The sequence below is a fragment of the Vigna umbellata genome, chromosome 11, assembly GCF_029865625.1.
Source record: "Vigna umbellata cultivar VRB3 chromosome 11, Vumbellata_1.0, whole genome shotgun sequence".
NCBI classification, from domain to species: Eukaryota; Viridiplantae; Streptophyta; class Magnoliopsida; order Fabales; family Fabaceae; genus Vigna; species Vigna umbellata.
The window spans coordinates 23,817,033-23,840,988 of record NC_142175.1 but is presented as its reverse complement, the minus strand read 5'-3'; the positions used below and the strand labels follow the sequence as shown (position 1 = coordinate 23,840,988).

The 23,956-nt window shown below is 37.2% G+C and overlaps 3 protein-coding genes across 3 annotated transcripts; 1 reads left to right on the top strand and 2 right to left on the bottom strand.

The window, feature by feature from the left end:
- Nucleotides 1-3,017: 3,017 nt before the first annotated feature.
- LOC124845526 (Cytidine/deoxycytidylate deaminase family protein) lies at nt 3,018-5,518 on the top strand. The gene is made up of 3 exons (XM_047322630.2): nt 3,018-3,458; nt 4,089-4,387; nt 4,549-5,518. Exons 1-3 carry the CDS (start codon nt 3,096-3,098, stop codon nt 5,165-5,167), a joined length of 1,281 nt encoding a protein of 426 aa, XP_047178586.1. The 5' UTR covers nt 3,018-3,095; the 3' UTR covers nt 5,168-5,518.
- A 1,787-nt stretch (nt 5,519-7,305) lies between these two features.
- Nucleotides 7,306-9,886, bottom strand: LOC124845527 (uncharacterized). The gene is made up of 2 exons (XM_047322631.2): nt 9,662-9,886; nt 7,306-7,577 (listed from the first exon to the last, which is right to left on the bottom strand). The coding sequence occupies exons 1-2, from the start codon at nt 9,782-9,784 to the stop codon at nt 7,461-7,463; spliced, it is 240 nt and encodes a 79-aa protein (XP_047178587.1). The 5' UTR covers nt 9,785-9,886; the 3' UTR covers nt 7,306-7,460.
- Nucleotides 9,887-12,928: 3,042 nt separating this feature from the next.
- On the bottom strand, nt 12,929-22,602 carry LOC148191228 (uncharacterized). The gene is made up of 6 exons (XM_088101337.1): nt 22,589-22,602; nt 16,321-17,270; nt 15,605-16,011; nt 14,699-15,136; nt 14,239-14,581; nt 12,929-13,233 (listed from the first exon to the last, which is right to left on the bottom strand). The coding sequence occupies exons 1-6, from the start codon at nt 22,600-22,602 to the stop codon at nt 12,929-12,931; spliced, it is 2,457 nt and encodes an 818-aa protein (XP_087957463.1).
- Between the last annotated feature and the right edge of the window lie 1,354 nt (nt 22,603-23,956).

The window sequence follows — 23,956 nt, the reverse complement described above, 5'->3', positions numbered from 1 at the left end:
GTTGCTCCCTCCACCACCACCGATACTCCCTGCACCTCCCCATAAAATTTGTAATGATAAAATCACCCTTAAAATTTTAACTTTTTACTTTAACTTTAAAGCCCTAAATCAGCCGCACCCCCTACCCCCCCCCCCCCCCCCCTCACTCTGTCTCACTCTCTCCCTCATATTCGTCTCTCACTCTCTTCTCACATCCGTCTCCCTCTCTTCCCACATCCTTCTCTCACTCTCTTCCCACATCCTTCTCTCGTGAGATCTGTTTGGTGCCATCGGAGAGCCGTTGGTGGTGCGGTGGTGTGGGTGTTCCTGTTGCGGTGGTGTGGAGGTGGTGGTACGCAGTGGTTCGTGGGCGGTGCGTTCGTGGATGGAGAAAGCCGCTGGAGGTTAGTTTTCTTATTCTGGTATTTTGTTGTTCCGTTTCTGTGGAGAGGATGACCGGAGCGCCAGAACGGATGTCGCACATCCGTTTGGCACTGAAACGGATTTCCCAAATCCGTCGACGGATGTCGCACATCCGTTTGAGGTTGAAGGCGAAACGGATGTGGGACATCCGTAGGGCCGTGGGCGGGTTTTTTTATTTATTTATTTAGTATTTAAGTATTTATTTAAGTTTGTTTTTAGTTTTATTTAGTTTTATGTAATTGATTATTTAAATATAGGTTTATTTAAGTTTGTTTTTAGTTTATTAGTTTATTATAATTTAAAATAATTTTATTATAATTTATAATGATTTAAATATAGGTTTATTTAAATATAGGTTTATTTAAATAGTTTATTTAATGAAATAATGATTTATAATTTAATGAAATAATTATTAATTTAAATAAAATATTTTTTATCAGAAATGGTAAGAACACGCGGTGCATGTCATACTTCTCACAAAGAGAGTTCTCGAGGGGAGATTTCTGCGCAGGGCGAAGCTAGGAGACGACCTACAGCTTCGGCTCGAAGAAGGCGTGCAGCTCCTATTCATGATGACCCTATTGCTGAGGATCGAGCGGTTGAGGAGGAGGCATATCAGGCCTATGAGGATGATGTTCAGGAGGAGGCCTATGAGGGTGATGTTCAGGAGGACGCATTTGAAGCCCCTGAATGATGTTGACATCCGTTACCCCTTCAGCGGATGATGATATCCGTCGACGGGTCATCACATCCGTTGAATGATTGAATGATTGACATCGTGCCAGCCCCACTTGCAACGTTAGCACCACCGCATACAAATTAAAAAATAACACAACAAATAAAATACAAAATCAATAATACTAAAATATAAAAACAACTAAGAGAACTTATGCAATCCTTCAACGGATGTTGATATCCGTCGACGGATCATCACATCCGTTGAAGGATTGCATAACTTCGTGCCAAAAAAACACTTAAAACACCTAAAGTTATGCAATCCTTCAACGGATGTTGATATTCGTGGACAGATCATCACATCCGTTGAAAGATTGACATCAAGCACCTGATCCTCCTGCTGCTCCGATAACCACCACCACCTTAAACGTTCCAGCACAACCCACCATCGCGGTTCCTTGCTGGCCAACGTTCCAGCACAGCCCACCACGACAATCTAGCTCGCGAGGGAGAAGAAGAAAGGCATGAATGATTTTCGTGTGCACAATTTACTTGTGTGTGGGGATGCATTTGTTATAAAGGAGGTGAGAGCACTAATTAATGAAAGTAGGTTAATGTTGTTGGTAAAAATTTACTGCGGGCAATTTGGTCATGGGGAGGGAGTATTGAGTTCCCACCACAATTCCGACAAACCCATTAGTACACTATGCAAGCACTCTGTTCAGATTGCACTCTTCAAGTGCCCAGGTTCTTCATTACTGCAACTCCTCCAAATTATGCAACAAACATGACAAAAATCATGTTTATGCCATGAAATTAACAAAAAAAAATCAAATGACAAAAAATCAACATTTAATTAAAAAATATAAATTTTTTTAATACTCAAATAAACAAAAAAACAAAATTAATAAAAACTCAATCAAAGATTTAAAATTTAATTAAACTATTATTTATACCGAGGAATTTAATTAAATCATTATTTATTTATCACATTTTACATAAAAAGAAATATTGTTAAACTTATCCTGTGTTTCCTTCTAAAAATGAAAAATAAAAAGTGCATATATACTGTATTACAGGAGAAATGAAAAGAAAGAGTGGTAAACGAAGAGTAAAAAGATAAATATAGATAATAAATAATAACTTTAAAATAGTGAAGAATAATGTTATAATAAAAGTGAATAATATTATAATAAAATGAATAATTAAAATAATTAATAAAATAAAAATAATATTTTACCAATACAAGCTTTAAATTAAAATAATAATAAAATAACTTTAATTTATTTAAATTTTGATCATTTATTTTGATATACTTTTATTGTAAAATATAACTTTCATATTTTTATCACCTTTCTTTACTAACATCAATCATAATTACTATAAACTTTGATTTCACTTTCTACTTAAATCCACTCCCTTTTTTTTTAATTTAAACAAATTCAATTTACATTAACTTTTTTCTTCATCTTCGTTCTTTTAAACTTCTTCAAATTTACTCTACTGTAAAGCACAAGGATAAAAAGAGGACGAGCAATAAAAATGTTGTGATGGTAAGTATTCTTAACAAAGATCACCATAAACTTATGCTAATCTAGGAACATTTAATGTTATATGGATAGAAAGAATACCTTTTTAAAATATGATTTAATCATGTTATCCTGAAATTTAATATAAGTTTGATTTTAGTCTTCTAAATATTAAAAAGATTAAATGTTAGAAGAAAAAAAATATTTTAGTCTTTAAATACAGTTAAGAAATCGAAATAAGTTTTTCAACTTGTTATTACTTTCTCAAATCTAGTATTTATAGAATTGAAACTATAATTTTTTAATGTGAGAAAATAAATTATTTTTCTAATTTTGAATGAACCAAATCATATGCATACCGAATTAGAAATTAATTAAACAAAAAAATATTTAATTGTTTTCTGGACAATCTTGTTTGGACAAAGGTTACACGGGGAGAGCAAAGAATAAAACAATTGCTGTTCTCTTTTGGTTATATCAACAAACACTATGCAAGCACTGTGTTCAGATTGCAGTCTTCAGGTGCCCAGGTTCTCGATTACTGCAACTCCTCCAAAGTTTGCATCTTTTGTGTCCACCCTAAGCCCCTCCAAGGCTGGAACTAGGTTGTGTTTGCCTTTTGGTTGTGGGAGTTACAAACCCATTAGGAGTAGGTGGGATGGGTTTGGGGTGCAGTGTGCATCCTCCGAAGGAGAAAGTGGTGATGGGTTTTACATGAGAAGATGTGTGGAGCTTGCAAGGAACGCTATTGGGTATACCAGCCCCAATCCATTGGTGGGGTGTGTTATTGTAAAGAATGGGATAGTTGTTGGAGAAGGGTTCCACCCTAAAGCAGGGCGACCACATGCTGAGGTACCTACCTTCCCTCTCTTCCACTTTTTGTCTATCTAAATTATTCTATGTAAGATAAAATGAAAAAAAAAAAAAATGTATGTTCATTAAAGACACGTTAGACTGTGCTCTTTTGTGGTCTTATTCCTTATTGGTTTCATTGATTTGGTATTTCAAACTGGTGATAACGAATTAGCCCAAACAAGGTTTTAAATTGTACATTTGATCATGGTTTTGTTGTGTTTATTCATATTGTGAGAAATTTCGAACAAAGGGTATTGTATTGAGATAGCATTGCAGTTGAGGACATAAACCTTGAGGTTGCGGCCAAAATTATGGTAGTCGGTGACCGACTGTTTTTCAAAACGTTGGTCCTTTGATGTTTACTGGAAACTATGGACATTGGGGCTGATGTTGCCACAACGGTTGCTGAGATCCCAAAAACCTTAATGTTGTGGGCGAAATTGCTGTCTTGAACAACTGTTTGAAACCTTGAACCTTAGTTGAATACAAATGGTAGTTTTTGTAAGAATAAAAAACAGGAGATATTCTGGTGAACAAGTTTTGATTGTGAGATGTTACTGTTTCTTAGACTTTAGATAAAGACCTTGTGTTTGTGAGTATGTTGAGTTGGGGAGATGAGATTGTCAGGTGTTTGCTCTGAGAGATGCTGGTGATTTGGCACAAAATGCGACTGCCTATGTGAGCTTGGAACCTTGTAATCATTTTGGTAGGACTCCACCTTGTACTGAAGCTCTAATTAAAGCCAAAGTGAAAAAGGTTGTTGTTGGGATGGTGGATCCAAATCCCATAGTTGCCTTCAAAGGGGTGGAAAGATTGAGAGATGCAGGAATTGAAGTTGTTGTGGGTGTAGAGGAAGAGTTGTGCAAGAGCCTCAATGAGCCTTACGTTCATCGCATGTTGACGGGAAAGCCTTTCCTTACTTTGAGGTAATTCAACTCTCCCTTTGTCTTTTGACACTTTCACATGCTTTTCCTAACAATTCGTGTATGACTGTTCTTTGGATGCATTTTGGAGTTTAGTTGATCCGCATGTGTTTTAATTCTTTCATAAACATCACTTCAGAGCCTTGCCTGTACTTGCATTGCAGATATTCTCTTTCTGTCAATGGAAACTTTTTGAACTTGCTTGGGAATGGAGCTGCAGACTGTGGTGGTTACTATTCAAGGCTATTACAGGAATATGATGCAGTGGTAATGTCTTCTTCCTTTTTCACTGAAAACTTTAAAGTACCTGCATCTCAAGAACCTGGAGCCAACCAACCAATTCGGATTGTAATACATAAAGATCCTAGTTCTTTAAATCAAATTCTATCATCCATCAATGACATCACAAGCAAAATCATAATCTTTACTGAAAATAAAGCGGGAACAGCTCCAGAAGTGGCTCAACAAGGAATTGAAACTGTAGCTCTGGATCAAATAAATCTGGATGTGATCTTGGATTATTGTAATCGTCAAGGATTATGCAGTGTTCTATTAGATATTAGAGGGAATTTCAGTGAGTTTGAAGTGCTTGTTATGGAGGCTATGGAGAAGAACTATATTAATAAATTTATCACAGAAATTTTGCCTGTTTGGAACAAACGTACTGAGCCAGATCCTCTACAGACATTGAAGAGCTTAGAGCAAGGAATGAAAGTGCTAAATTTGAAGTCAAAAACCTCTGATCAGAGTATTGTAATTGAGGGATATTTTAAATCTGAGTAAATGGAGCCATAGGTGCTACAACTTCCATTTAGCAATATTTCAGTGTCATGGTTTTTCCAAGGCATTGTTTGCTGTAGGCTAACTTAAAAAAGCATTTAATGTATTTTTCTGGCGGAAACTCGAGGGTATTGTAACCAATGATTTTTGTTTTCATTTATTTCTAGGCTAACATTTTGTTTAGCTTCCCAGTTTTTGCATGTATGCAAATACATTGACTTGAAATTTAAAAGAGATTTTGCCAGTCTTATGTTACCTTGAAGTTGGTCTGCGTGTTTCATGTGCAATATAAGCACTTTGAAATAATGTGGACGTGGCAGATTTTAACATAAGAAAGTAGATTATTTGGTTTGAGCTTTGTTGTGCATTGTTTCTCTGAGACTAAAATAACACTTTATGTGATTCAAATTAACTTTGATAAATTGTTATAATGAATGAAGATATAGAAATCTGGATCGATACTTATCTTTTGGGAGAATGGAGTAAAATTTGTTTGTTGTGGTTCTGTAAAATGACTATTTCTGCAGGGATTAATTTTATTTTTGGATCTTAGTGCAATGATAAAGTTTCCTCACTGTTTCATTCTGTTATGAGTTTATGATTTAAGTTGTATTCAAAACGATCAAGTTGTTCTATTGTGAATTTATGATTGAGCTGTGTTGGTGAAAAATTGGGCATGGGTAAATTCGGTTTAGAGGAGGCTCCAATGTTTCTTTTCACGCACGTATGCAATCGTAGGAATGTGATTATTTTATCTGAGATTATCGATGCTAGTGATGGCTGCAAGAGCTTCACTTGGTGCCTTCTAAATACTGTTTGATTGAGGAAATGATTTGTATTGCAGAGGCCTACACGAAAAGGGAACCAAGGGAAGCCCATGAAAATATTGCAGAAGCTTTAAAAGTGAAAAAATTCTCCTATTATTAGTCTGAAGTGAACCTGCTGAGTTTACATGTCTTTTAAAGATTCTTACACAACTGCTTTTCCAACCAAATAATAATGGGATGCCAACGAGCAACAACAAAAGAGAAGACAGCCCTTCAAAGTCTACAAATCAAATACACAACTTTGGCAGAAAAGACACTGTCCTGATTCATAAACAGTGTAAATTTCCAAGATTCGATAATGAGTGGTTGAAACTAAACTGTTAAAGTGCAAATTCTGAAGCTAATTCAAGGTGCATTCCAACGGTCCACCAAAATAAACAAAATATTTTGTATGTACACATTGACACCCATAACATAATTACTTCCAAACTTTTACATAAATCAATACTCTAAAATATAAATGATGGAAAGAAAAGCACTGTCACAATTACTTTCACAAAACTGGTGGAAGCCCAAGTAGCACTTAAATATGGACAACTCCGGAATCCAAGCGGTGTGCAACTACCAACCAAAAATAAAAAATGTTGTACAGAGACAATTTCGTGCTGATTCTGTTTTGCCTGATAACTATTTATTTCCTACTGCTTGTATCATCAACCCAAAATATTATGGACCATGATACTACTATTAATCTTGAATTTTTCATGTCTCAATTTCTGCATCCACTTTATATCCATATCTGTTAATCAATCCCTCATCACTTTCTTCTATGCCTTAGCTATCTCTTCTTTCTCAATGTATATACATTGAGCTTTCATTGTAGCTTTCAATTTTGAAGGTAAGTTACTTTTAAACAAATTATAATCAATTTCAGAAGAGTTTGTTCAGGTTCTTGCTGTTGATCTTTTACTGGTAGGTTATCTATAAGATAAAATATTATGATTTTAAGAATTTTATTGATTTGGAATAGAATGACGTTTGGACTTTTAATTACCACAAACAAGTGTTCTATTTTATGTCCATGTAACCTATGCAACAGTCGCATAACCTAATTAAAATGTTGTTATCGCTCAAAGTTTGCATACCCTGTAGTTGCACACTCAATCGATGAATAATCATTAGACCAGTCAATAGATATTAACACGGCTTTTAGATGCTCGAATTTGACTAATTCAACTAATTTGATGTGCAAAACACCCTTCTCGATTACAATTTTGGTTTCTCAATTTCAGATAAAAGAAAACAAAGAAACACTTCAGATGCAGATCCATAATAAGACAAAAGGTTGTGGGGGAGAGAGTAGCAGCCGAAACATTATTATGGAGTAATGGTCATATTCATGTCATTGATAGTGCTGACAAGTGAATCCACCGTTTATTCATCCTCATGTCATTCTATTACACTACAGTTCAAACCGCTAAAAGAAAACTGACTCAGCATGATGTTCCTATACAAGACTACCCAAAAATTTATGGTTGATCCTTGTTGCTGTCCAATTTGCCCAGCTGGTTTTCTTGAGATTCTATCTTTGATCCCAAAATATACCCTTTCACCGTGCTCTGTGCTGAAAGTATTTGCTTCTTGATCTGCCATTAAGAAAATATAGCATCAGAAACAATAGAAAAGGAGCTTCCTGTAGAAATCAAATACAACATCTTCCATCAAGAAAATTAAATCATCTGAACCAAAATATAGAAGGAAAACAAAGAACCAATATCAAGTATAAATGAATTCCCAAATATCCCAATGAACCAATCTGTATTGTCTGCTTTACAATGAGAATAGAACATCTATCAGACGGTCAGTAGATATTAAATTGGAGTAGAAGCCCCCAGAAAAGGACTGTCGTATAACGCAACTAACTGTGGTAGTTAAGGAAAACTTTAGATGGTAGCAGTGCCAAAAACAAAGTTAAATTGGTCTCTGCTTGTGTCCATTAGGCCAATCATTCAGACAGACCTGAAAGTGAGGCAGGAGCTACAAAGTTTGTAACCTCAAAGCTGTCCATCAAGGTTAGAGATTATTCAATGATACTTTAGACGGTATCGACATCCTGATTACTACTACTGGTGAAGATACTCTACGTAGTATGTAGAACCTCTCTAGTTTTGAAGGGCACCTATATATTTAACTGCAAGGCTATAGCTTCTAATCCATCAAAGAAACTCCTACTTAGGACATTATCTTACGGCTCATGATTATGCCATACAGGAATGCAAGTTCAGGAACGCCCCTTTTTGTCATTTGTCTACATCTAATTGCAATTTTACAAGAGGCAAACTAATGTAAATTTACTCGTCACAAATGAGAAAAATCTTATAAATCTTTTGTCTCATCAAATTTAACATAAAAAAATAGAGTTGGTACCAAGGCACGAAACCACTGTGAACAGGACTATAAAGGTAAATAAACATATTAGGATATTGTTCTCTACTTCTCCCACCATAGTCATTCACTTACCTAATCAACTTGATCTGAGACCTAAGAAATAAATATACTAATTAATGCCCCAGCTGTTATCATCTAAGTATACAATTTGCATACTTCTTATAGCATCCTATCAGCTAAGTCTGTGTTTTCCTATAAGAATGCTATGGATTGTTTAATTTGAGAAAATGTTTTTGTTTCAAATTTTTGTTTTTCACTTTTTATTATAAAAATGTCACGTTATTTCCACTCTATTTCCCATTTTCAAAAGCTTGAATACGAAACAGTGAAAACAACTTTTTTCTCGAACAAAAGGAAAAATATTTGAAAATAGAAAACAAATGAAAATAACGCGGTGCTTTTGTAATTAAAAGTGAAAAACGGAAAAGCATTTTCTCAAAACAAAAATAGCTCATAAGCTTTTCAAAAGCTTTCAATTTTATACCTTTGGCGCTGTTACAGTAAAGCCAATGCAATAGCAGACCAAGTACTGTGCCATATTCTTATTTCCTGACACAATTTCTGGAGGACACAAGGCTGTATTGGATTTGTGTTTCTTTAAACTGTTCTTGTCATAGTAAATAGCTTTAGAGGAAAAGATCAAATAGAACTGAACACAGTAAAACAATGATGTTCTGCACTCATTAGTTCCACCCTTTTCAGTGAAACCCAAATGTACAACTTTTAACTCCTCAAGCAGTTCTATTTTGAAAAGCATCATAGAAGGAAACTTATGTTATGTTCCATATAGATTCAACATGTCTTACAAATGCTACCAATGGATTCAAAATTGCCTAAGAATTACAACTAAAGTGGCCACAAAGTCTTTCTGAGGGCTGTTTGTTCCCACTTCCCTCTGTTAAATCCAACCCAAGCTACTTTGCTTGCAGTTTAGCCTATCATCCCCTTCCTACACAAGGTTTTATTATACCTTCGAATTCACAACAACAAAAGTCGTAACTTTCTAAGAAGGAAAAATTAATATGTTTTTTCATCAGCAGATTAGATCTACCATATTAGTTTGCATAAACTAATCTAATTTGAACCTATAAACCAACTCCAAACAATGAAGGACGGTAATTGAACATTGCAACAGATACTAAAAACATAAGCAAATTAAAAATGATAAATCGATAAGGAGAAAACCCACCAAGGAATTTAAAAATATAATGGAAAAATCATGTTGGACATCGAAGAAATCATTAAAAAAAAAAATAGCTTGAGATAAAAGGAAGAGACTTACAGGGTCGAGAGCATTGGGTTGAGGACCGTAATCAGCTGTTAGGAGAAAATAGGAAGCAGTAACAGTGGTCACAATCGTTAGCCTTCTCACCAGTTTCTCTGTTCTCGGATTCATGAGACTCATCACTGATGATCTTCACTTCAAATCTAACACTACAATTATAGGTCGAAGCTTCAAGTTTCCCCAAATCTAACACTACAATTTCTTCTGTCAGAGTTTCTTTTAAGAAAAAACATAATATTTTACTTCATTCAAGATTAAATTCAGGTTCAATTAAATTTCAAATTATTTTCTTTTTTATTTAAATTTTTTATATTTTTAATTATATTATATATTATTTAATATTTATTACTGAATGATTTCGTTGCTATTTTATTTTGATATAGTGTTAATGTAAAAAATTTAATGTTTAATATAAGACGATATTATCTGTAACATCCCAAAATACAGTAATCACCATAAATCAGAATTAATTACAATTATCAGTAATCATAAACAGTCTTTGCATTAATCCAGAATCAAAAGCCGAACGGCATCAGTATAGGGAACGCGTATAACGCATACGAATGAAACCAAGAGTAAACGTTCTTAGATAAATTCACTAACGTACGTCAAAATACAATCAGAGATGGATAAGACGAACGGCCTTACAAAATAATTGGACGAACGTTCATACTATACTAACACGCACAGTACTATTCTAACGAGCACTCTAAGGCTCGGCCTTTACTTCAACCTCCACCAGGTTAGCTTCATCCAAATTTTCTTCTTCCAGCACTTGTTCAAGGGACGTACCATCATCTGCTCACATCCACAACGGATGATCATTGCATTTGACAAGACGGAGGTACATGGACAGTAGACAACACAAAGGAAATGCAAGGGTAAGCTTATAATATTTAATTTATAAAATCATCACATACATTTACCATTCAATCCACTCAAACAACATGTAAGCTTATCAATCCACAATCATATAGATACGTATATAAAAGACAGACCGTCCGGACTGTATGAACCGTGTAGCTACAGGCGTCCTTGCACCCGAGTGGTGTGGTAACTGTATTGCACTCGACAGCTGCCACTCGAGGTTAACTCTATCCATAGTACCCCTAAGGAATAGAGCCTCCTGCCATTCCCACACATGAGTACTCCCTTCTACGTGAAGACGAGTATCACGGAATATCAGGATGGACCAAGCCAGCATTAGCATGCCCACAGTCATACTTTACAAAACTTCAATAATCAATCATATCTGAGACGTTCCTCCTTGGAACGCTCGTTAAAATCCATTTCCAATAATTCGTTCAAAATATCATTCGTCCATATTACACATTTCTCATATTCACATTTTCATTCTGTGTTCCACTCTCTTAAATTCACGAACGTTCATCACTCAATCAATAGGGACTAACATGTTACAGTACTCCTACATCCTCGTTTCTGAACAAAAGAAACGAACCATTTATCCACTTAATACGTTTCAACACTAAAAATTTTGAAGGTACTGATCTTAGAAGATATGGATGATACTTAGAAAAATTTTAAGTATAAAGACTCCAGGTAGAATCCAAAGGATACAGTCAGTAAGAAAATATTTAGATACACAACCAAATATGATTTGATTTCAGAAAAACAACGCTGCCAGTCAACGAACGAACGTTAATGAACAATTTGGACGAACGCCAGTTACGTTCGCTCAGAATTCAATGATAAGGACGAGCGTTCAGTTATAAAACCGAACCCTCCTTGGACGAACGCTGAGTCAATGACCGAGCCCAAATCAGAACGAACGCTTGGTATAAACCGAGCGCTATCTAGGACGAACGCTTCGGTATAAGACCGAGCGCCAATTGGGACGAACGTTCAATATAATGACAAACGCTCTGTAAAACGAACGTTCGACACAAGGTCGAACGACATTAAGGACGAACGCTCGACTTAAGGCCGAACGTCATTGAGGACGAACGCTCGACTTAAGGCCGAACGTCACGTATTTATAAAGTTTCAAATATTTATCTATACTGAGCTGAACCGAACGCTCATTCATAAAGAAAATGGGGACGCTCGTTCTCGAGCAGAATTCTTTCCAAATGAAAGGATTCCAATCTAAGTTATTTTAATGAAAACCGAACGGTCTAATACCGTACAGTGACGAGCGTCATTTAGCAAAGGGAATGATCTAAAATTTCAGATTTTCACAAGCTTAACAGAATCTTCCAGATTTCAAATTTATAAACTTTATACTTTCATTTCCAGATTTAATTCACCTCAAACATTCTCATCATACAGATTTCGACATTTTAATCATTCCAACCACACAATAACCATACTCCATTCATACATAATCAAATCAACATGCATTTAAATCAAATTCAACATCAAATATAATTCATACAAGCAGTGTTCGTTCATGACAAATCCATCCAAACCAGAATTCATATCAGATATCAGTAACCATTCATAACAGCTCAACTTCATATTTTTCACACATGCAAATCCAGATTTCACAACAAACGAGTACAAATTAAACATATAAGCTTCCCTTACCCGGATTAGAATTCAAGCTTGTCCTAGAAGTAAAAATGGCTTTGTCCAACTAAGCTTTCCTCACGTTCTTGACTCTTCCAAACAAAAATCTAACCATGGAACACAGAACACTTAGAATACATGCTTGCATGTATGAAAAACTCTATTTTTCCAGAAACCTAAGGACGAACTACAGTAAGGAGACTTACCAGATTGGATTTAATTTCTGTTCGGTCCAAAATGAAGATCACAACTGAACGAACACTCCTACGGTGTTGAAATCGTGATTGGAGAAGAGATATAAGTTTTTACAGTAAAAAGGAAGTTCACTGGTTCAAGAGAGAAGTTGGAGAATATGAAAGGGTGAATTTCAGAGGTTGAAGATGAGTTCGTGTAAGTGAAAGTGTGTTTTCGAAAAGTCTGATTTTGTTAAACTAACGTTAAATTGGAAGAACGTGTCACAGGTTGCCACATGCACACCAAACTCTGATTTGGAATTCTCTCCCGTGACACGTGGTGTGCTTGCATGCAAAGATTGGTGCATTTTTAATGTAGCAGAGAAATGATGGTGGCTTAAATTTTCGTGCACAGCAGAGGTGAAAATCAGAATTGGGAGTGGGTTTTAAATGGCTGGGAATGAGGTGGCAAGCATTAAGGGTGAGATGTCAGGATTAACTTAAGCTAATTATTAAGGATCTCACATTCTCCCTAACTACAAAAATTTTCGTCCTCGAAAATTTAGAACTTACCCGTGAATAGGTGTGGATATAAGTTCCTCATTGCACTCTCCACTTCCCACGTTGAATCTCCAGTCTTTTCGTCCCATACAATCTTTACCAAACGAATGTCTTTTCCTTTATGCAGCTTGGTACGTTCATCTTCAATGCGGACTGGTTGTAGCTCCAACGTTCGGTCTGGACGCAGTTGAATGTCTTCCAGCTCCAAGACATGAGAAGGATTAGCTATGTATCTCCTAAGCTGAGACACATGGAAGACTGGATGCAGATTTGATAGCTGAGGAGGCAATGCGAGTTCATAGGCCACTGGTCCAATCTTCTTCAATATTTGATACGGCCCTATGAACTTGGGAGACAGCTTCTTTGGACGAACAACTCTGCCTACTCCAGTGATCGGATTCAGTCTCAAAAATACGTGATCACCTGCAGCGAATTCCAACGGTCTTCTTCTTCTATCCGCATAGGATTTCTGCCTGCTCAAGGACGTCTTTAATCTATCTTGGATCAACTTAACCTTCTCGGTTGTTTGCTGCATGAGTTCAGGTCCAGTTAGCACGTTCTCTCCCTCTTGGAACCAGCAAAGTGGCGTTCTGCACTTCCTCCCATAGAGAGCTTCAAACGGCGCCATCCCAATGCTAGCTTGAAGGCTGTTGTTATATGTGAATTCCACAAGAGGCAGTACCTCATCCCATGCGCCTAAGTGATCTAGGACGCACGTCCTCAGTAGGTCTTCTAGCGTCTGTATAGTACGTTCGGATTGGCCGTCCGTTTGCGGATGATACGCTGAACTCATCTGCAGCTTGCTTCCCAATTCACCTTGTAAGGATTGCCAAAAACGAGATGTGAATCTCGTGTCTCGGTCAGAAACTATGCTTGAAGGTACTCCATGCAGACGAACAATCTCATTAATATACAACTTGGCCAAATTAGTCATTGACATCTTCAGGTTCACGGCCAAGAAGTGTGCGCTCTTCGTTAATCTGTCCACGATCACCCAGATTGAATCATGATTCCTCACCGTTCGTGGTAGATGAGTCACGAAGTCCATGGAAATGCTGTCCCACTTCCATTCAGGAATTTCCAGTGGTTGAAGCAAACCACCTGGTCGTTGGTGTTCGGCCTTAGCACGCTGGCAAGTTAAGCAAGACGCTACAAATCGTGCTACATCACTCTTCATTCCAGGCCACCAAAATGATTTTCGTAAGTCTTGATACATCTTAGTCATGCCAGGGTGCATGCTAAGACGACTGTGATGAGCTTCCTCCAAAATAATCCGCTTCAGCTCGCCATCGTTAGGAACGCACGTCCTACCCTTGTAACGCAGCATGCCGTCCGTTCCTGTGTTGAAGTCCTTATCTTTATTTGAAACCAGCGCGTTTAATATCTTCACCAGATCTTCATCCTCACGCTGCTTCTTCCAGATTCGATCAAACACATTACTTGATATTCTAAGGTTGCAGCACTTGATGCTGTTCGGTTCTAACTCAAACTGCAACCTTAAATCCCTAAAGCTCTCCACTAAGCTTAACTCTTTCACCATCATAACCGAGACATGCACTGCCTTCCTGCTTAGTGCGTCCGCCACCACATTAGCCTTCCCAAGATGATACAACAGTTCAAACTCATAGTCTTTCAGAAATTCCAACCAACGCCTCTGCCTCATGTTCAATTCCTTTTGATCAAATAAATACTTGAGGCTCTTGTGGTCACTGAAGACTTGGAATGTGGATCCGTATAGATAATGCCTCCAAATCTTCAATGCGAACACAACCGCTGCCAGTTCCAGGTCGTGTGTGGGGTAGTTCCTCTCATGAATTTTCAATTGGCGAGATGCGTACGCTACTGCTCGTTTCTCCTGCATAAGCACACAGCCCAACCCTTGATGAGATGCATCACAGTAAACTTCAAAGGGCTTGGACGTGTCCGGAATGACCAGTACAGGAGCGCTCGTCAACTTCACTTTCAACTCCTGGAAACGTTCCTCACACAAGTCAGTCCAAACAAAAGGCTGGTCCTTCCTTGTAAGCTGTGTCAGCGGTGCTACTATCTTGGAAAACCCTTCAATGAAACGCCTATAGTAGCCCGCAAGACCAACGAAGCTTCTCACCTCCGTGACTGAACGCGGACGTTCCCATTCCATAACTGCACGTACCTTTGCTGGATCTACCGAGATCCCTCCAGCGGACACAATATGTCCAAGAAACTGCACCTCCTCCATCCAGAATTCACACTTGGACAGTTTAGCATACAACTCCTTCTCCCTCAATATGCTCAGCACTGCCCTCAAGTGTTCTTCATGTTCGTCATTGGTCTTAGAGTAGATGAGTATATCATCTATGAAAACGACCACAAACTTGTCCAAGTAAGGTCTAAATATGCGGTTCATGTAATCCATGAAGATGGCCGGAGCGTTCGTTACACCGAACGGCATCACTACATACTCGTAGTGTCCATAACGAGACCTAAAAGCAGTCTTCTGAATGTCATCCTCCTTTACTCTAATCTGATGATATCCAGACCGCAAGTCAATTTTCGAGAACACAGTGGCCCCATGCAATTGATCCAGCAGGTCGTCTATCCTTGGCAAGGGGTACTTGTTTTTTATGGTCAGCTTGTTCAATTGTCTGTAATCTATGCACAAACGAGAGCTACCATCCTTCTTTTTCACCAAGAGCACAGGCGCTCCCCATGGTGACACGCTCGGTCTGATAAATTGTTTGTCCAATAGCTCTTCAATCTGCTTCTTAAGTTCAACCAATTCTGCAGGCGCCATTCGGTAAGGTTGAACAGATATAGGGGCTGCCGTGGTCACCAGGTCTATGGTGAATTCCACCTCACGCACAGGAGGCAACCCTGGAATTTCTTCCGGAAAAACGTCTGAAAACTCCTCCATAATGAACGTTCGTTCTTCACTGCCTATGACGGACGTTCGTTCACGCCTCAATTCTCCAAGCTCTTGATCTTCATGCGTTAAAATCAAGAAGCAGCTCGCACCTTCCATTATATCCTCCTTTAACTGGCCGAGCGTCACATTTAACTCTTCACTCTCTTCATCCGGAAACACCAACTCTTTCTTCCCACAATCTATGAGAATGTGATTGGTAGCCAACCAATCCATTCCTAGAATCACCTCCAAACCTTGTAGAGGTAGGCAGATGAGGTTAACCTTGTACTTACGCCCTTCTACTTCAACAGGACACCGGACGCACATAGTGGACGTCCTAACCTCTCCCGCTGCTGGTGTTGACACCACCAGATCAAAAGACATCTCCCTCACTTCTAATCCCAGTTTGCAAACGCACGCCTTCGAGATGAAGGAATGCGTTGCTCCCGAATCAAACAATACGCAACAAGAGGTACCAAACACAAGGCAGGTGCTGATGATGAGTGTACCTGAATTGGCTGCCTCTGCACCAGTAATCGCATACACGCGTCCAGCTGCTTGGGCTCGTCCTCCTCTAGCCTGATTTCTGCCAGCATTCGGTGGCCTTAACACAGCTCGTCCACCCATGTTGCACTCACTCTCCAAGTGCCCACTTCTTCTACATCGAGTGCAGAATTTTCCTCCCATGAGTTGAGGGCAAGACGAACGATAGTGTGGTCCTCCACACTGGAAACAAGTAACGTTTCCTGGCTGCCCGGCAGTGATCAACGCTCGTGATCCACTTGCATTTGACTGACTTGGACGAGCGTAAGGAGTACTTCTCATGTTGGCAGTACCCCTGGATACAATCGGTCCTCTAGTCACCTGTGGCTGCTTCTTTTGTCGTTCCACTTCTGCCATATTCTTCTCCAGTACCTTGGCTCTTTCCACCATGGCAGGAAATGACCGAATGCATAAACTTGATATCAACACCTTCAAGTCGCTCCTTAATCCATTCTCAAATTTTCTACACTGCCACTCTTCACTAGTGGCCATAGTATTAAATCTCAACAACTGCTTGAAAGCATTGGTGTACTCTGATACAGATTTTCCCCCTTGCACCAACTGAAGAAACTCTACTTCCTTAGCATAGCGAACGCTGTCTGGGAAATACTCTTCATAAAATTTGTTTCTGAAAACCTCCCATGTGATAGGAGCATGAGTGTCGGTCAGGATAGCCTTCACACTCGTCCACCAGTGGCTGGCCTCACCAGTCAACAAGTACTCAGTAAACGCCAATCTGTTGTCGTCAGGGCACCTCTTTGCATTATAAATCTTCTCAATGTCCCGCAGCCAATGATCTGCCTCATCAGGAAGGCATTTTCCATTAAACTTGGAAGGATGATGTTGAAGAAAGCTCTCCAAACTCCATTCTGCAGTAGGTGGGGCAGCGTTAGAAGAAGAAGCTCCAGGCGCACCTCTAGTGGCAGCCAAGATCTCCATCAATTGCCTTTGCGTGTTTTCAGAATTGACACGCGAGGCCTCCAAGCCTTGCATAGCAGCTTGGTTTTGCTGCATCAGAGTGGCGTTTTGCTCCAGCAACGTGGTGTTCTGTTGATGCAGTCGTTCAACTACGGTTTCCAACAACCTAGCGTTGCTGGACGTATCGGACTCACTCGGTTGGGGAGGAGGAGGAAGTCTAGGCGCCATTAGTTCTCTGGATCAGAGAAAAACGAGCGTTAGTAAAGTTCGAGAGTTAAAACAATAACTCATTAACACATAATAAGCACACAGCAAAAACGTAGTGCACTCATAACCTACAGTGTTCCTTAAAAGAACAAAACTGCTCTGATACCACTAATGTAACATCCCAAAATACAGTAATCACCATAAATCAGAATTAATTACAATTATCAGTAATCATAAACAGTCTTTGCATTAATCCAGAATCAAAAGCCGAACGGCATCAGTATAGGGAACGCGTATAACGCATACGAATGAAACCAAGAGTAAACGTTCTTAGATAAATTCACTAACGTACGTCAAAATACAATCAGAGATGGATAAGACGAACGGCCTTACAAAATAATTGGACGAACGTTCATACTATACTAACACGCACAGTACTATTCTAACGAGCACTCTAAGGCTCGGCCTTTACTTCAACCTCCACCAGGTTAGCTTCATCCAAATTTTCTTCTTCCAGCACTTGTTCAAGGGACGTACCATCATCTGCTCACATCCACAACGGATGATCATTGCATTTGACAAGACGGAGGTACATGGACAGTAGACAACACAAAGGAAATGCAAGGGTAAGCTTATAATATTTAATTTATAAAATCATCACATACATTTACCATTCAATCCACTCAAACAACATGTAAGCTTATCAATCCACAATCATATAGATACGTATATAAAAGACAGACCGTCCGGACTGTATGAACCGTGTAGCTACAGGCGTCCTTGCACCCGAGTGGTGTGGTAACTGTATTGCACTCGACAGCTGCCACTCGAGGTTAACTCTATCCATAGTACCCCTAAGGAATAGAGCCTCCTGCCATTCCCACACATGAGTACTCCCTTCTACGTGAAGACGAGTATCACGGAATATCAGGATGGACCAAGCCAGCATTAGCATGCCCACAGTCATACTTTACAAAACTTCAATAATCAATCATATCTGAGACGTTCCTCCTTGGAACGCTCGTTAAAATCCATTTCCAATAATTCGTTCAAAATATCATTCGTCCATATTACACATTTCTCATATTCACATTTTCATTCTGTGTTCCACTCTCTTAAATTCACGAACGTTCATCACTCAATCAATAGGGACTAACATGTTACAGTACTCCTACATCCTCGTTTCTGAACAAAAGAAACGAACCATTTATCCACTTAATACGTTTCAACACTAAAAATTTTGAAGGTACTGATCTTAGAAGATATGGATGATACTTAGAAAAATTTTAAGTATAAAGACTCCAGGTAGAATCCAAAGGATACAGTCAGTAAGAAAATATTTAGATACACAACCAAATATGATTTGATTTCAGAAAAACAACGCTGCCAGTCAACGAACGAACGTTAATGAACAATTTGGACGAACGCCAGTTACGTTCGCTCAGAATTCAATGATAAGGACGAGCGTTCAGTTATAAAACCGAACCCTCCTTGGACGAACGCTGAGTCAATGACCGAGCCCAAATCAGAACGAACGCTTGGTATAAACCGAGCGCTATCTAGGACGAACGCTTCGGTATAAGACCGAGCGCCAATTGGGACGAACGTTCAATATAATGACAAACGCTCTGTAAAACGAACGTTCGACACAAGGTCGAACGACATTAAGGACGAACGCTCGACTTAAGGCCGAACGTCATTGAGGACGAACGCTCGACTTAAGGCCGAACGTCACGTATTTATAAAGTTTCAAATATTTATCTATACTGAGCTGAACCGAACGCTCATTCATAAAGAAAATGGGGACGCTCGTTCTCGAGCAGAATTCTTTCCAAATGAAAGGATTCCAATCTAAGTTATTTTAATGAAAACCGAACGGTCTAATACCGTACAGTGACGAGCGTCATTTAGCAAAGGGAATGATCTAAAATTTCAGATTTTCACAAGCTTAACAGAATCTTCCAGATTTCAAATTTATAAACTTTATACTTTCATTTCCAGATTTAATTCACCTCAAACATTCTCATCATACAGATTTCGACATTTTAATCATTCCAACCACACAATAACCATACTCCATTCATACATAATCAAATCAACATGCATTTAAATCAAATTCAACATCAAATATAATTCATACAAGCAGTGTTCGTTCATGACAGATCCATCCAAACCAGAATTCATATCAGATATCAGTAACCATTCATAACAGCTCAACTTCATATTTTTCACACATGCAAATCCAGATTTCACAACAAACGAGTACAAATTAAACATATAAGCTTCCCTTACCCGGATTAGAATTCAAGCTTGTCCTAGAAGTAAAAATGGCTTTGTCCAACTAAGCTTTCCTCACGTTCTTGACTCTTCCAAACAAAAATCTAACCATGGAACACAGAACACTTAGAATACATGCTTGCATGTATGAAAAACTCTATTTTTCCAGAAACCTAAGGACGAACTACAGTAAGGAGACTTACCAGATTGGATTTAATTTCTGTTCGGTCCAAAATGAAGATCACAACTGAACGAACACTCCTACGGTGCTGAAATCGTGATTGGAGAAGAGATATAAGTTTTTACAGTAAAAAGGAAGTTCACTGGTTCAAGAGAGAAGTTGGAGAATATGAAAGGGTGAATTTCAGAGGTTGAAGATGAGTTCGTGTAAGTGAAAGTGTGTTTTCGAAAAGTCTGATTTTGTTAAACTAACGTTAAATTGGAAGAACGTGTCACAGGTTGCCACATGCACACCAAACTCTGATTTGGAATTCTCTCCCGTGACACGTGGTGTGCTTGCATGCAAAGATTGGTGCATTTTTAATGTAGCAGAGAAATGATGGTGGCTTAAATTTTCGTGCACAGCAGAGGTGAAAATCAGAATTGGGAGTGGGTTTTAAATGGCTGGGAATGAGGTGGCAAGCATTAAGGGTGAGATGTCAGGATTAACTTAAGCTAATTATTAAGGATCTCACATTATCTAATGTAAAACATATCGTATAAAAGATATCCATATATTTTATGATTTTTATGTGGTCATATCATATCTTATGATAAAATAAATATTATTATTATTATCATTATCTTTTTATCGATTCTCATATAACGATCCCTTAAAGGAGAGTAAACAAAAGTTAGTTATTTATTATTTTATATTAATTATAATATCTCACAATTTTTTAATATGTAAAAAAAATCATGAGATAAAATCACAATAAAAATATTCATATTTATGATAAATTTTAATTTTAATTAACTCTACAAATTTATAATTATTAATTTTTAAAATATCAATTTAAATTAAAATAGAAAAAATAATTAAAAGAGTGTAAAATATTCTTTTAAATTTTCATTAATAAGGTATGTAGAAGGTTATAAAATCGTATTTTAGAATTACAGTGTGTTTTAAAATAATGAGATTAAATTATTTTATAAATAAAAGTTTAAAATATAAAAAAAAATTATATACAATTTTTATTATCTTAAAATCACACTCTCTTTAAACTTATTTTTTTCTAGAGTTTTTTTTTATATATAGTTTCTAATTGTCAACTCATTTGTTTGGAGATTAGACACTGCTAAGGTGATCTTTGAGACAAGTTCTCCATTTCTATCCAATCGATTTCTTTAATAGAGAAAGTTAGTTTTCTGTCATTTTTTAGTCTGGATGATTTTCTGTGCATGTGGACTATTTTAGTTCGCATATAGTGTTTGAGTCTTCTATAAGATTTTTTGATGATAAATGGTTATAATGGTATACCATAATCATGTTTGTGTTGTTCTTAGGGGAAAATAACATTTTCTATGCATTAAGATATGTTTATAGGTTTCTCAAGCTGTTTGATTGTATTGTAAGTAAGGGAAGTCAATGACATTTGTTTCTAAGTTATAGATGTCTGCAATTTATGTTTTGCATGATTTAGTGATATAATGATGTTAAATTTGCTGGAATTTTGTTTTTGTTGGATTATTATATGTTGTTTGCACAAATTGAATTCATGTTGAATTGAGGAATTTAGAATGTAATCAATTGAACAAGTCGGTATGTGCCCTAACATTAAAAGTTATTTTTTACTAAAGTATTAAGTAAGGAATACTGATTTGACCATTTGAATAAGTTATTTTTTCTTAAATCATATATTTTAATTTATTGAAATCTTATACACCATTGAGCGGTGGCAAAATAACGTTGAACGCTAATTCATTGTGCTGAGCGCAACCTTCGGCAAAATGTTTGGTGTTGAGTGTCACATTTGAGATTCAATGTGTATAATTACTTTTTTTTATGGTGTGACTTGTTTGAGATAGATTTATTATGGTTTTATTTATGTTTAAGATGTATTATTATGTTTTTATGGATTTAAAACATTGTTGTGAGTATGTGTGTTAAATGTTGTGAAAAATGAGAAGTTTATTGTGGTGATTTTCAGTAAAGTATGTATTGATATATGGATTCCGTATTGGGAGTTATCATGTCGCTCTAATAGTTATCAAATATCAAGTAGAAGGATGAGGTATGTGGTGAAAGGAACATGAGGTCCTAGTCTAGGAGATTTACATTGGTCAAATATGTTAACAACCTAACCTTGTGTGTGGTAGGGTGAAAATTGTTGATAATGACTATGTAGAGAAGTAGAGGCTACCACAAATGCATAGTTTATCAAAGTCTGATATCAAAATATATTTATTCGAATAATCGAGTCTAGTATGAATATTTGTGTTTCGGCAGGATTTAAAACCCTAATCCAAAACATTCAAAGTTGTCTGCTCCGATGTCCAGTTGTGCTGTCTTCTCTCTTCTTCTTGTCCGAGCCGCGGGGGAGGGTGCCTGCAAAAGACACTCCGACGCTCAAGTCAGTGACTTTGCGTAATAATCTTGTAATCAAGATTTTGTTATCAGAGCTCTAAGTCTCAATTCAAGTTAAAGTTACCTGTCTTCCTTGCCAGACAAATATTTATAAACTATAATGAGCTTACCGTTAGGTCTGACTCATTAATCACCCATAAATGAGATTATTAATTGTCAATAAATGACAATTATTTTCATTAACTCTCCGGCAGTTATTATTATTGATTACCTTAACGGCTCTTTTTACTGGTCGGTTCACTGACCTGAGAGATATCATCGGTCGGCCGATTCTTCTGCCCCTTTATCATACGGTTGGTTGCGAGCCCATTTTACCGAGCGGTTAACTGTTTGTCCGCTCAGTTCATTTGCCTAGGAGGTACCATCGGTCGACCCTAAGCTCAATAACTTAGAGGCTCCCTCGCACCTTTACCGTTCGGTCGGCTATAAGTCCATAGTAACAATTTGTATATGCTAAGATGATTGATATGAATGATTCACATGTGTTAATATCTCTATACCTATTATATCATTGTTCTTTTTGCACATTAGCTTATCATTTTCTTTGCATTTGTTTGTTTATGTGTTCTCTTGTTTGCAATGATTATTTTAATGGTACGAGCATACGAGGAAATAGCCTGATCTAGAATGAGAGTGGTACAACAATGTAGTGTAGTAATGATTTGATCATTGTTTATGTTATTTCTTAGAAAACTTTATCATGGTCTTTTATTAATGTAATAATATCTCTAACTATATTTTTGTATTATAATTATATGAGTTAACAGTAAAATATATATATATATAAGAAGTTGTGATGACAAATTTGGAAAAGTGGAGACGAAATTCATCTTTAATGTAACGGGAGATTTAAGAGGAAAGACAACCCACTCCCAACACAGTTACCGTTTTGTCCTTGATGTTTTTTCACTTTTCCACTGTGTATGGCTTCTACTTTTGGGTGAGAGATTTCATGGCACATGAAGGAGAACTCGAACGTCAAGATAATCAATTATCTTATTTCATTTTGCAGTTAGAATCAATTTTGTCATCACCTAATAGCTAGATAATCGATTCTCTTCTCTTCCTCTACATCCAAGAATCGATTATCTTTTCACCTAATATAAGGAGAATCTCTCATATTACACGTGAGAATCAAATCCCTAGTGTTCTATTGTTTTCCTTGGTGGTATGCGCGTGCTAATTCTCCTCGTAAATAGCTTTCCACACAAGTTTAGCTATTTACGAAAACATAATCAAATGGCTAATTGAGACATGGCTTGTAGAACTAGCAAAATATGGAATATGAAAAACCTCCTGGAGTTGTGGCTTGTTGCTATAACAAAAACTTAATCTTGTGGTCTGGAAACACATGAATTTCTTTCATTGCAAATGACAAAAAAATGCAACAAATCACAAAAACTATATATGACAACACACAATGCAGAAGGTAAAGACAAAAATGCACAATCAAATCAATGTATAGAGTTAATAACCATGTTTTATATTATCAAATCTCTTAAGCCATCAAATTAAGTTTGTAAACTAGTTCCAAAGTAGTTTATTTAATCTATGAACACCTTTTAGAAGATATTTTTTAGTATGGGTAGATATTTAGTAGGTGAATTAAAAAG